Source organism: Gadus morhua, chromosome 20 (genome assembly GCF_902167405.1).
Source record: "Gadus morhua chromosome 20, gadMor3.0, whole genome shotgun sequence".
NCBI classification, from domain to species: Eukaryota; Metazoa; Chordata; class Actinopteri; order Gadiformes; family Gadidae; genus Gadus; species Gadus morhua.
The window spans coordinates 18,015,113-18,028,450 of NC_044067.1; the positions used below are offsets into that span (position 1 = coordinate 18,015,113).

The following is a 13,338-nucleotide window of genomic DNA, read 5'->3' on the forward strand; positions in this document are numbered from 1 at the left end:
TTAGGTGTATGTATGTGCGTGTGTATGTGTGTATATGAATATGTAGGTAAGTTAGTGTACATGTATGTGTGTGTGTGTGCATAGATGTGTTTGAGCGTAGATATGTCGTGTGTGTGCGTAGGTGTGTGTGTATTTATAGACATCATAACCCACTTGTATCACATTTGTCAATGTCAGCCTGCCATTCTAATCCCCTGCATGTCAACACGTCATTAGTAACCTACACACACACTCACATTCACACATGCACACAAACACACACACACACACACACACACACACACACACACACACACACACACAAACACACACACACACACACACACACACGCACACACACCTCAATGCACCGGCCCCCAAGAAGAACCCTGTTCACACGTGTGCATGTGCCAAGTCTTGACACACACCCCATACCTGTGGTTCTGGATAAATGGAGGTCCTTGGCACATACACACATATGCAAATCCATGCAGACAGTAACACACATTCAAATGCACACATCCATTCCTAGACATACAGATGTGGCCACATAAACATGTATTCACTGACAGACCCACATACAGCACACCCGCATGCATGGGCAGACAAACACACACACACACTAAAACACATGCAAACACACACACACATAAACCCCATTACAAATACACATGCACAATCGCACAAATCACACACAGATACACCAGACACACACACAACAGGTCTTCTGAGTCTTCTTCTCTTGTGGAGTTCCCGCCCAGGAAGGCTATGGGCCGTCCACTTCCCCCCTTTCTACTCCTCCTCAACCTTCTCCTCCCTCACATATGTAGAAAGAGGTGCTCCACATCAGCCTCTTTGACTCACAGCCACACTCACGTCACGTACACACAAACACACATGCTCACACACACACATGCACAGGTAATGCACACTTAAAACTGAATATATGCCACCTCCCCACACACACGCACGCACGCACGCACGCACGCACGCACGCACGCACGCACGCACGCACGCACGCACACACACACACACACACACACACACACACACACACACACACACACACACACCATCACACCACTTTGCAGTAAGATATACAGTGTAGAAATAGACAATAGCAATGTATCTTTTTATTTGATAATATATTTTGTGTATATTTTTTCACCACAGACAGGAATATAAACATACTGGTATTTTAAAAAACAACAAGCACCTATTTCCCTATGGCAAAGTAATGCATATTAATCCAATATCAAAACTACGGAAATATTGTGCATTGTATTGACTGGTTGATGTTATTTGAATGAACTAAAGGGTAGCATCTCAGAATATAGGCCAATTCCAATTTACAGCAATAATAAATGAATGTAGGAATGAATCAGTTACAAAGCATTGTTACTACATTAATACTCATAGGCTACAATTGCAATTCCTCAAGTACCATTGCCATAGTACAAATCATTGTCCTCACTTTAGATGAGCACAAAATAACACTTTGTAAATAGTTTGTAAGTCATCAATTAGCTTTATAAATTAACATTGAAACCGTCTTATTAACGATTTACAACTGATTATGAAAAACATACATGAATGCATGAACAATGCTTTATAAATGATGAATTGCTTCTTTGTTAATGCTTTAAAGTTGTAGTTATTCTAAAGTGCTTTAAACTAAACTTTAGAATCAGTTAAGAACACCAATCCGACCACATAGAAATCAACAGAGAACAACATTACATCCACAGCCAAAACAAACAAATGAGTTACAATTCAGTGGAAAAAAACACTCAACACAAAACATGGGCAACATGAAACAAGAAAGAAAAAAATAAGAAAAGATAAAGGTGCCACACATTCCACATTGTGGGATGTGTGGCCACCAAAATAGGGTGTCACAGATTCAACATTTAGATATCTAATGTGGCCTGATTACACTTAGCACCTGTATAGAAACTGTATATGTTGTATTCTCTCTGGCTCACAGGCCGACAGGCTAGGATCCATGTAGGGGTGACCAATTAGGGAAGCAGCTGAACAAACAGGAGCCCTGATACCCCGAACGCTGCAATACACACGCGTGGAATAAAAGGGGCAACATGGAGCATAGCACCTGGCATTGACTGCTAATAACCGTAGCATAGCACCAAGCATCCCCGCTACGACCCCTTCACTTCTGCTGACAATGGAGACGTGTAGCGTAGCGGCTAGCATCCATGCTAGGATCCATATTCAACTGTTAATTACAGCAACGTCTGGCATAGCAGTTAGCATCCACAATACCACCCATAGACACCTGCTAATAACAGCAACCTGTAGCGTATATCCACACTACCATTTCCACACAGCCTTGCTAAAGAGCCCAAGGACAGCGTATCAGAAATATCTGATATGCTGTATAAAAAAAATAGGAAGTATTTATACACTCACTTTTGCGTAAAGTACATACACATGTGCAAACGTATGAGGGGCCGCCTGGGACAGAATTCATACTTGGTCTTACACACACTATTATACTCTCTCACATACACTATTATACTCTCTCACATACACTATTATACACTCTCACATACACTACTATTCTCTCTCACATACACTAATATACTCTCTCACATATACTACTATACTCTCTCACATACACTACTATTCTCTCTCACATACACTACTATACTCTCTCACATACACGACTATACACTCTCATACTTACATGTAAAAGGAGTTTAATAGTTTGAATGAAACGGAAGTGAGTTTGAATGAAACGGAAGTGAGTTTGAATGAAACAAAAGTGAGTTTGAATGAAACGGAAGTTAGTTTGGATGAAACGGAAGTGAGTTTGAATGAAACGGACGTGAGTTTGAATTAAACGGAAGTGAGTTTGATTCCTCGGTTCCTGATGGGGTGGGCTGCCTGTCAATCATAGTGGCACTGGCCCACATTGGTCCCTATGCGGCTCAGTGCCCGCCGCCTATATTATCTAGTGGGTTTGCTGCTTTGAAAGTAAAGCTAGCACCACCAACTCAAGAGTAACAAGGAAAAATTAACCACTTAGTGTTCGGGCCATTTTTGGCAATTTTTTTGTTTTTGCACTGCGCCTACTCTAGAGAGCACTGCTCCTTCATAGTATGACCTCTAATCACATGCTTGGTCTCTTTGGAAAGCTGATAACCTGTAGAATTTTATGACATTATCAGAATAACTGTATCATGTACTCTCACAGTGCTGGGAAGTCTATAATATTAGAGTATAGTAGTATGCTTTGTAGTATGCTTTGTATAAGATGGCTTGTGCATATACACAATGTAATTACACTAAAATAATATTGATATTCGATTTCTGCAGACTCTTATGAACATTTCAAGACCCAACATGAAGTATCAACTCATTGCTAAGGATATCCAAAACGACGATAAAGTTAGAATGCACCAAGGGAGGAGGAAGGTGAGGGGGGCTATTTTGACCTAAGACACTAGGATATTTTTGATCTATATTCGCCAAAAATATCTATTCCACCATATGGTTGACATTGGATGACATTCCTGAGATTCTAAGCTTTCAAACGGTGTATGACATGGCTATAACACTCAACTGTATGATGCCGAAAATGACCCAGCATGTTGGGGGGAAGGGCTGGTGTAACGAAAAATTGCCCGCCGGCGGGATTTGACCATAAAGTGCTTAAATCAAGCAGCAGAAACAACCGTGGCAAAAAGATGTCAGTGGTATTTCTTCTTATTTACTTTATTTTCCACGGTCACTTTTTGTTTGTGGAGGTAAATGGTAATGAGGAAACCCTTCCGTTTCATTCAAACTCACTTCCGTTTCATTCAAACTCACTTCCGTTTCATTCAAACTCTCTTACACATACTACTATACTCTCTTACATACACTACTATACTCTCTTACATACACTACTATACTCTCTTACATACACTACTATACTCTCTTACACATACTACTATACTCGCTTACAGACACTACTATACTCTCTTACACATACTACTATACTCCTTACATACACTACTATTCTCTCTTACATAAACTACTATACTCTCTTGCACATACTACTATACTCTCTTACATACACTACTATACTCTCTTACATACACTACTATACTCTCTTACACATACTACTATACTCTCTTACATACACTGCTATACTCTCTTACAAATACTACTATACTCTCTTACATACACTACTATACTCTCTTATATACACTACTATACTCTCTTTCATACTCTACTATACCCTCTTACATACACGACTATACACTCTCATACTTACATGTAAAAAGAGTTTAATAGTGTGTGTGTATGAGTATAGTGGTGTATATGCGAGATAATAGTGTGTGTAAGACCAAGTATGAATTCTGTCCCAGGCGGCCCCTCATACAAACGCGCACACACACACACGCACACACACGCACACAAACACGCACACACAAACGGCAGATCAACCATTTTGGGTGCGTAGGAAAATTTAAGCAAAATAGGTAACAACAATGTTGATGTTAAATGTAAGTTTTAACATACATTTCCTATTTCAACATATATTTCAACATGGATCATTTCACTTAAATACTTATTTTGTTCGGCCAATATCTCATATGTATGAAGGGGATCTGAAAGGAATGTGTCTCCTGGTTTTTATCCTTTTACCTGCTTTATAAAACACAGTCAATCTGCCTTCATAAAGATGTGACATGTGATCGCCATCATTATAAAGCCGTCCCCCCCCCAAAAACACACAAACACACACAGAAATCCTTGCCACATCCTTTACAGCCATGTTGCCTCGGTAAAAAAACAAAACCACAAACAAGCTCAGCATACAAACAAACAGACGACACTGTGGACGAGGCCCTAGCGCATAGCGGCGGCCGTGGGCACGGTGCCGGGGTCCTCCTGGAGGAGGTTGCAGTTGGGGTCCCCTCTGACCCGGGGCGTGGCCGGCAGCTGGGTCCCGGTCATGGGGTCCACGCACCAACACTCCCCCCGCTGGCCATGGGTGGACATGTTGCACTGGGGAAGACCACCACACCACCATGAGACCACCACACCACCATGAGTCCACCGCACCACCGTGACCACAAGGTCACCAATAAAAACACACCATGACACGTGACGACAAAGAGACGTTGACCAATGAAAACAAAACAACAAAGGACAACCGATGATGGCACATTGTTACAAGCAATAACAAAAATAGACGACAAACAATAAGACAATGACAATGAAAGCAAAACAACAAACAGCAAACAAGATAAATTGATACACATTTGAGGCACAAACACACTCTCTCACACACACACACACACACACACACACACACACACACACACACACACACACACACACACACACACACACACACACACACACACCCACAACCCCACCCAAACACACAAACACCCCCCCACACACACACAGCCCTACCCACACATACACACATAAACACACACACCCCCAAGTAGCTACACTGGACACAGACAGATAATACAAAAAGGAGGGGGATGAATGTTCGGGGACGTTAGTTGGGGGCGTGACAATGTGGACTAAGACAGGGCATGTGTGTGTGGGTGTGTGTGTGTGTGTGTGTGCGCGCGCTCCACACCAACGTGTTTTCGCATGTCTACAAAAACATGACCTCAGATTTGGAGGGGCTAAAGTTTAGGCGGGGTGGGGGGCGGAGCCAGGGCCGTCCAATAGCAGTGCTGGCTCGAGCCGTGCCCCCACCCCGTAGCCCGCCTACATTCCCACCACTCATGCACATCAGTGGATTACAGACTGCACCCCCTCCCCCTCCCCCGACCCTCTGCCTGCCAGATACACACACCCCCCCCCCCCCCCCCCCCCCCCCTCCGCCCCCTCAGAAAATGAGGTCATAATCAAAGTGTTTTCTGCCATAAACACTGGCCAGGAGAGGAAGAGGAGGAGGAGGAGGAGGAGGAGGAAGAGGGAAGGAGGAAGAGGGAAGGAGGAAGAGGATAGGAGGAGGAGGAGCAGGAGGGGTGAGGAGGAAGAGGGTAGGAGGAGGAGTAAGGTAGGAGGAGGAGGTAGAGGAGGAAGAGTTTAGATGAGGAGGAGGAGGAGGGTTTAGGAGGAAGAGGAGGAGGAGGCGGAAGAGGGGGAAGGAGGAAGATGGAAAGGGAAGAGGGAGGAGGAAGTAGAAGGAGGAAGAAGAGGAAAGGAAAATGAGGAGGTGGAAAAAAGAGAGAGGAGGAGGTGGAGGAGGAGAGGAGGTGAATGAATGGGAAAGAACAAGGAGTTCCAGGGGGAGAAGGAGAAGGGGACAGGGTGGGGCGAAGGGGCAAGAGGAGAGAAAAGGACGTCCATTTTGTTCCTTGGGTGAGAAAGAACAAAACAAGTGACAGTTACAGTAATTGGTGGCGGAAGAAAGGAGGGACGGGAGATACAGTGTGTGTGTGTGTGTGTGTGTGTGTGTGTGTGTGTGTGTGTGTGTGTGTGTGTGTGTGTGTGTGTGTGTGTGTGTGTGTGTGTGTGTGTGTGTGTGTGTGTGTGTGTGTGTTGTCCTGGGAAAGAAGGCCTCTCTCTATCTAGCTATCTCTCTTTCTCTTGCTGGGCAAAACAACGCCAGTTGCCTCTGACCTGTGTTCAAGAACCGTTGAACCTGTTTAACTATTGACACAGCTCCCATTTTGATCATTTGATCATTTTCATCATTAATAGGATCGTTATTATAAGCATGATCATCATTATTATTAATCCGAACCAGGATCATTGTCATAGTTAGGTTGAGATCAATGTTGTGAGATAATTTATTTGTATTACTAGTACTATTAATTATTTTTGATTATTACCCTAACTGCTCCTGTCGAGCTGGCTGTCGCCTTGCATGGTTGACTCTGCCGTCGGTGTCAATGTGTGTTTTAACCGATGTGAGTCGCTTTGGATAAAAGCGTCTGCTAAATGCGCTAATTGTAAAATTAATTAAACTAAAATACTTCTAGTTTAATTAACAAAGTATCGAATTGAGGAAGAATAATATGACAATTACTCAGCAGTGCAGGTATATTACATTATTACTAATTATACTATTAGGATGCCCGTGTAATGAAACCTGTGTAATGTGTATAATAAAAAAGCCATTGAAACCCCAAAGAGCAGCGCATGTCTGTTTATGTCTTTCTCTTTGACCCTGGTGTGACTTTTGAGTGAAAACTGTCGTTCTGTAAGGTACCAGGCGATGGCTTTCCCATGAACTTTGACCACTTCCAAGAGTCTCTCCCTCACATTTAGCCTCCCTGGAGATGACGCCCCAGCATGCTTCCATGTTGTTTATTCGGTGTCTGTGTCTTGTGTTGTCCAAAATGTGTTTATTTTGGTGTTTAGGATACAATGATGTGGTGTGATCTTGATAAGTCAATGCATTAAGTGAGTGAGTTGGTAAATAAGAGCAGGTGAATGAGTTAGTAAGAGAGCGAAAGAGTGAGGGAGGCAATGGGTGAAGGAATGAATGTGTGTACCTGTTTGAGGTTGTACAGGCCGTTGCGGTCACAGTTGGGGAAGCGGAGCTCGTAGAGGTTCTCCTGGAGGGTCATCCTGGAGATCTCCTCCAACACCCGGTTCAGCTCCTGCTCACAGGAGCTCTGCACACACACACACACACACACACAAACACACACACACACACACACACACGCGCACAGACACAGACACGCGCACACGCACACACACACACACAGACACGCGCACACACACACACACACACACACACACACACACACACACACACAGAGGAAATGATTAGTTGTGTTATAAATAAATACGATACCCATAAGATATTGTCCCATGTACAATCCAGGGATGCAAACAGGTGAAGGGTCAAAAAAGTGAGTACACCGCGGCGACTTGCCGATCCCACATGAGACCGTGGAAGGGGCGCAATGATGAAAAGGGCCAAAGATTTCTACTCCATTCTTTATTGAATTGTAAACATATTGGCAATAGCTAGAGTAACGGATTAATACAACAAACAAAACAACATTTTCATTGTCATTTTGACAGAATTACTTCTTTTTTTTTGCCACCAGGATCACGAGTGCCCGACGCCTTTGTTTGGCCGCATGCTTCATTCTTGCCCTCTTTTCGGCTTTGAGTGCAGCCCTTTTACTGTCCTCTGCAGTTTGTGCTTTCTCGTACCCATATTCTTTAGCCCTCTCCATTGCTGAAATCCGGTTCTTTTGGCGTCTAGCCGCATCCCTTGCCCCAGCAGACTTGATGTTTTGACACAGCCTTTGATCCAATTTCCCATATTTTGGATCGTCCCTCTTAAAAATTTGAGTGGCGGACATGTTGCCTGATTTTAGTGTGTATTTAACAGTTTGGAATGCATTAAATGTAGGGATAGCCATGTTGCTGCTCTTTGGGTCAATAATGCCCCCCATAAGGTTGAAGGAGGCCTCCACCAATGGGCCATGAAAGATGGAGAGGGCGGCTTTCACGACTTTGCTCAATGCAGGGAACTTTTGAGAATTGAAGACCTTGGCCAACCAAGTGACCATGTCCTCTCCCTCACTGAATGAGGCCAAATCTGGAGACACACTGTACCCCACTATTTCGAGGTGGACATCACTTTCAGGGTCTGTGAAGTGTTGAAGGTTGGTGGCCAGCTTCTTCAAATGGATCACAGCTTGCGAGGGACCTCTGAGGATGGGGTCTAGAGCAGAGAGGGATAGTAGGATGGGGTTCTCCAAAGGTAGTTTCTTTTGTAGATATAGGCCAGGTCTGAAACATGTGGGCCTAGTCCATGGTGAACCAAATTGCAAATTTTAAGTCCTAGTTAATTTCATTCAACATTTACTACCTGAATGGTTTTTACTTTACCTCCCTACATTAGATAGAATCTGACTAAAAGAGTCACTAAACAATAAAGCTTAATGCACAAGAGTTCCGACCGCCTGTTTCATTCATCATGTAACACACAAGACCGGAAACCATAGCAACGCCGGTAAACAAACCCTGAGAAGCCCAATCCCTGTGAGCTCCCCGCGCTACGGCCATCGGGAGGCGCAGAGCTTTTGGCTGTGATATTATATATACAATTATATCATATTATATACTAATATATATAGAGCTCCGGGAGTCGCATACGGCAACAATCACTTTCTCCTCCATGCTGCAGTTCACCCCGGACTGCACTGCACTGAGTTTGACGGTTAAACGCTGATTGACTGTTACGTTACACATGTCACTCAGTGGCCACGCTGTTGAACGCTGATTGGCTGTCATCACTCGAAATTTGCGTCAAAGTTTAAATATTTCAAGTCGAGCGAATTTGTCGCGCCACAAATCCTCATGAACGCGCTCGCCTGTGCACGGCGAAAGTATGGTGTGACAAATCAAAACTTGTCGCCGGTTTTCCCTCGCAAAAAAATTGCCCGATACGCCTCACTTTGTATGGGATCCTGTCGCCCCGTCGCGTTTGGTGCGAACGCACACATCGCAAGCTTTCACGTTCCCTAGGCCTAGATTACCTACGCCACACTTAATTGGTAACAGTGTTATCTCTAACTATGCAGGTCTATACGCTAGCTAACGTCAGCTCAAGTTAACTGATATCATGGATGAAAATGACCAGTCATCCGATGTTCAATACCAGGACATAAATCCCAAAAAGGCGGAGAGAAACGGGGAGATTTCCTGTGTGGCCATCAGTTTGATTGATATCGGCCTTCCTTAATTTTTTATCTTAAAAAAAACGTGGACAGAGTTTATTTTTATTTTCCCGGGGATAGGCAACCAAAAGCTGCGACTGTCCCCTGAAACCGGGAACGTCTGGTCACTCCATCATGGATACTTCCAAGACAAATAATATTCATGTTAAACTTTCAGCAAAAGACTGCAACCTTACCTTAAGCTCTCATTCTTTACTTTCAGAAACCGGTCGAAATTTTTGAAATTCCCCAACCATTCAGGAGTTACGGTACATAGAAGCTCACGTTACAAATACTTCAGGTGCTGGTGAATCTTGTCTCTGTGATTTGACGGTAGTTCTGCGGAAGTGGTGTGGGCTACCGTAATGATTAATATACGGGCGCAAGCTCTATTTCTCCGCTTGATAGTTTTTGAACGATCTAGATAGCAGAAACCATAGCAGAAACGGTTAGTTACGGGAATGAGGAGTGCGCATGCGCAGGAAAGTTCCGGCGCAAATTAGACACCCCCCCCCCCCCCCCCCAAACAAAAACTCCTTGGATCACAAGTGACCCATTTGGCCGTCAAAAAAGTGAGTCTCACTTAAAAAGTGAGCTGTTTGCATCCCTGACAATCGATAATTAAATATTAAATAAGAATAAAAAATGGTCAAATACCCTGAATTTACTAATAGATTGTGTGTGTGTGTATGTGCACGTGAGTGTGCGTGTGTGTGTGCGTGTGTGTGTGTCTCAGGGGCTGGTGGATCAAAGGACCCCTGTCCTCTGATTAGTTGGCTGTGGATGAGAGAGAGAGGAAGGTCTCTCAGACATTATCACATCACAGGCCTCTCTCTATTTGTCTCTATGTCTCTCTCTCCCTCTCTCTCTCTCTCCCTCCCTCCCTCTCTCTATGTCTGTCTCTTTGTCTCTCTCTCTTCATGTAGCCCTCCAGCTCCCAGCTGTCCCTATCATTTAGCCCTACCCCCAACCATGTCTCAACTCATCTCATTCATGTTATTACAGGCACACACACAAACACACAGACAAACACACACACACACACACACACACACACACACACACACACACACACACACACACACACACACACACACACACACACACACACACACACACACACACACACACACGTATCTGCACCCTCATGCACAGTCACAGAAACACACACAAGCACACACACACACACACACACACACACACACACACACACACACACACACACACACACACACACACACACACACACACACACACACACACACACACACACACACGTGTACACAGAATCACATGCACAAACACAGAAACACACACTCTTGCGCATACATATGTGCAGACAGCAACATACATACCCCTCCTCACAGGCCCTGTTTACACAAGATACATATCTAGATCTGCAACCGTTTAAGAATTATGATTTTATCTCGACTCAAAAACGAAACTGTGTGCATGAAAGGCACCAGGCGCTTACAACCGTCTCAGCCTACACATAGGGGCTTACGAGATGTCGCCTTGTGATTATGCGCATGCACACACCGGTTTCAGATTTGTACACACATCCATGGTTTCGCAATATCCAAGAATGGATGGAGATGTAGCGACGGTGGTGTATCACTTTACATTGATTTGGATGATGCTGGGAATCATGTTTAATAATACAAATGCAAGGTCTTGGACTCATTGAAAACCGAAGTAGGCACAGAGCGGCAATGTTTCAGAAACATTTGCATACGGGCCCTTACGCCTGAGCTGAGCACATCACTCTCTAACCTCAGATCTCGCTTCCGAAGGAGATTTGAGACACCACACAAGTTAATGAACCAAACAAAAGGCCTGCCCAACTTTGTAGAAATCTCAGGCTCACAACCATTTTCAATCGAGATTTCAAGAGAATCAAATAGCTAAGTAAAACAAGGCCTCCAACACCAACATCCACCCATCACTATCCCTCTGCTCATCCATCAATCGATCATTCCATCCATCAACCCATTTCTAAAACTTTGAAGGTACGACCTATAGTTTTACAGACCAAATAACTAAACACAATTTATAAATCTTTCAAGGAACCTCATCACTTGACACTTGGCTGCTCAATGTTGCAGTGGACAATGCAAAATTTTGGAAGTACCCCCTGGCACCATTCGGGCCAGTACACCGTGGCTATGCCTATATCGTTGGAAAGGGATTGGTGGGACAACTGCACATTTAGTGTAATACTTGAAATCAATAAAAGAAAACAAAAACATCAACAAAGGTTGAGGTCAAAACAAGTGTCCTCAAGATTGCGTGATGACGGCGTGGAATGAATGCGATGGAGGAGGGGTGGGGGGTTGGGTGTGACAGAAGGGGCCCAGGGGCCTTGACAGGGTGTGAGGACCCCTCAGGGCTGTTTATCAGGGACCACACACAAACACGCACGCACACACCCTCACACCGTTCATCCAACCAACAGCCCCCCCCCCCCCCGCCAGCCCCGCCCACACACACAAGCACACTCCAATTGAAAGGCATCACTAATTGTTTCCCCCCAACCTCCGCCTCCCCCACTTTTGGTCTTTTTTGCTGCCTTTTTTGTAATTGCCAGAGTGAGGGAAATTAGGGGGAAAATGCAGATCATGTACAACATTGTTTACCAGCTCGCAAAAGTACATATGAGGGGCCCCAACACTCCCCACCCCCCTACCAGCATAATTCCTAGGGGCCTCACTCATTTATTTTATGACTATTAAACCCTCATTTTACCAGGCAAGCCCCATTGAGGCGAAAATATCAATTTTTCGAGGGGGAGCCCTGGCAGCAATACAGTTTCACAACAACATTTAAGGTACATAAAACAAAATATATAGTCATAGGTCACAGAATCATAAGGCCAACAGACTGCTGGAGACAGTACTGGTTATAGTGAAGCAATTACAAATTCCAATTAGATTTGCCTTCAGACCCTTTGAGACATTTTTGGATCAGGTCCTCTAGCTGCAGATCTGTTTGCAAGAGGTTCCAGGCTGCAGGCGCTAAAAACATAAAGCCCTGTTTGCCAAATTCAGTGTGAACCCTAGGCACGGACAGTAAGAGACTAATTTGAGCGCAAACAATAATTGCTAGTTTTGGCTGAGGTATACCCACAAAGGTAAGAAGAGAGCAGACCAAGGATGGACTTATCAATAAATGTGTACCGATGAGTGAGTCTTGCAAGGCCAATGAAGGCCACTTAACTATGGCATGTAGGGCACAATGGTGAGTGAGAGCTGTGCAGCCTGTGACAAACCTCAGAGCGCTGTGGTACAGTGTCCAGCCAATGCAAGCATTGGGCCGAGGCCTGCGTGTACAACAGATCACCATAGTCAAACAACGGAAGGAACATCAACCATTTCTCTCCTGGCAGCATAGAAAAAGCAGGATTTGTTTTTGACGTAAAAACCAAGCGTAGGCTTAAGTTTCTTTGCTTATTTTTCAATTTGAAGCTCGAAAGTTACGATCATCATCATACAACGATCATGTATTAAATACCTTTATACTTTTACTCTGACACTAATTCAATCTGACTGCCGTGCAAGGTTACAATGTTAGGAAGAGAACCAAATGTCTTCCTGGCATTACAAAACAACAATAACTTACTTTTTGTAGCATTCAACACAACCGTGACTCTATAATACCTAAAGCAGACTGTGAATACTCAAGTGAT

At 44.2% G+C, this 13,338-nt stretch overlaps 1 protein-coding gene across 2 annotated transcripts in view; it reads right to left on the bottom strand.

Annotated features, from left to right (window-relative positions):
* Nucleotides 1–4,288: 4,288 nt before the first annotated feature.
* Nucleotides 4,289–13,338, bottom strand: part of LOC115532895 (insulin-like growth factor-binding protein 2-B) — a 32,138-nt gene continuing 23,088 nt past the window's right edge. Inside the window, exons 5-6 of one of the 2 annotated variants that reach the window (XM_030342920.1) lie at nt 7,464–7,586; nt 4,289–4,998 (exon numbers count right to left, since the gene is read on the bottom strand). In XM_030342920.1, coding sequence (XP_030198780.1) covers nt 4,840–4,998; nt 7,464–7,586 — 282 coding nt within the window. In that variant the 3' untranslated portion in view covers nt 4,289–4,839. The remainder of the gene's footprint in view (nt 4,999–7,463; nt 7,587–13,338) is intronic. The other variant, XM_030342919.1, reaches the window with a different exon arrangement.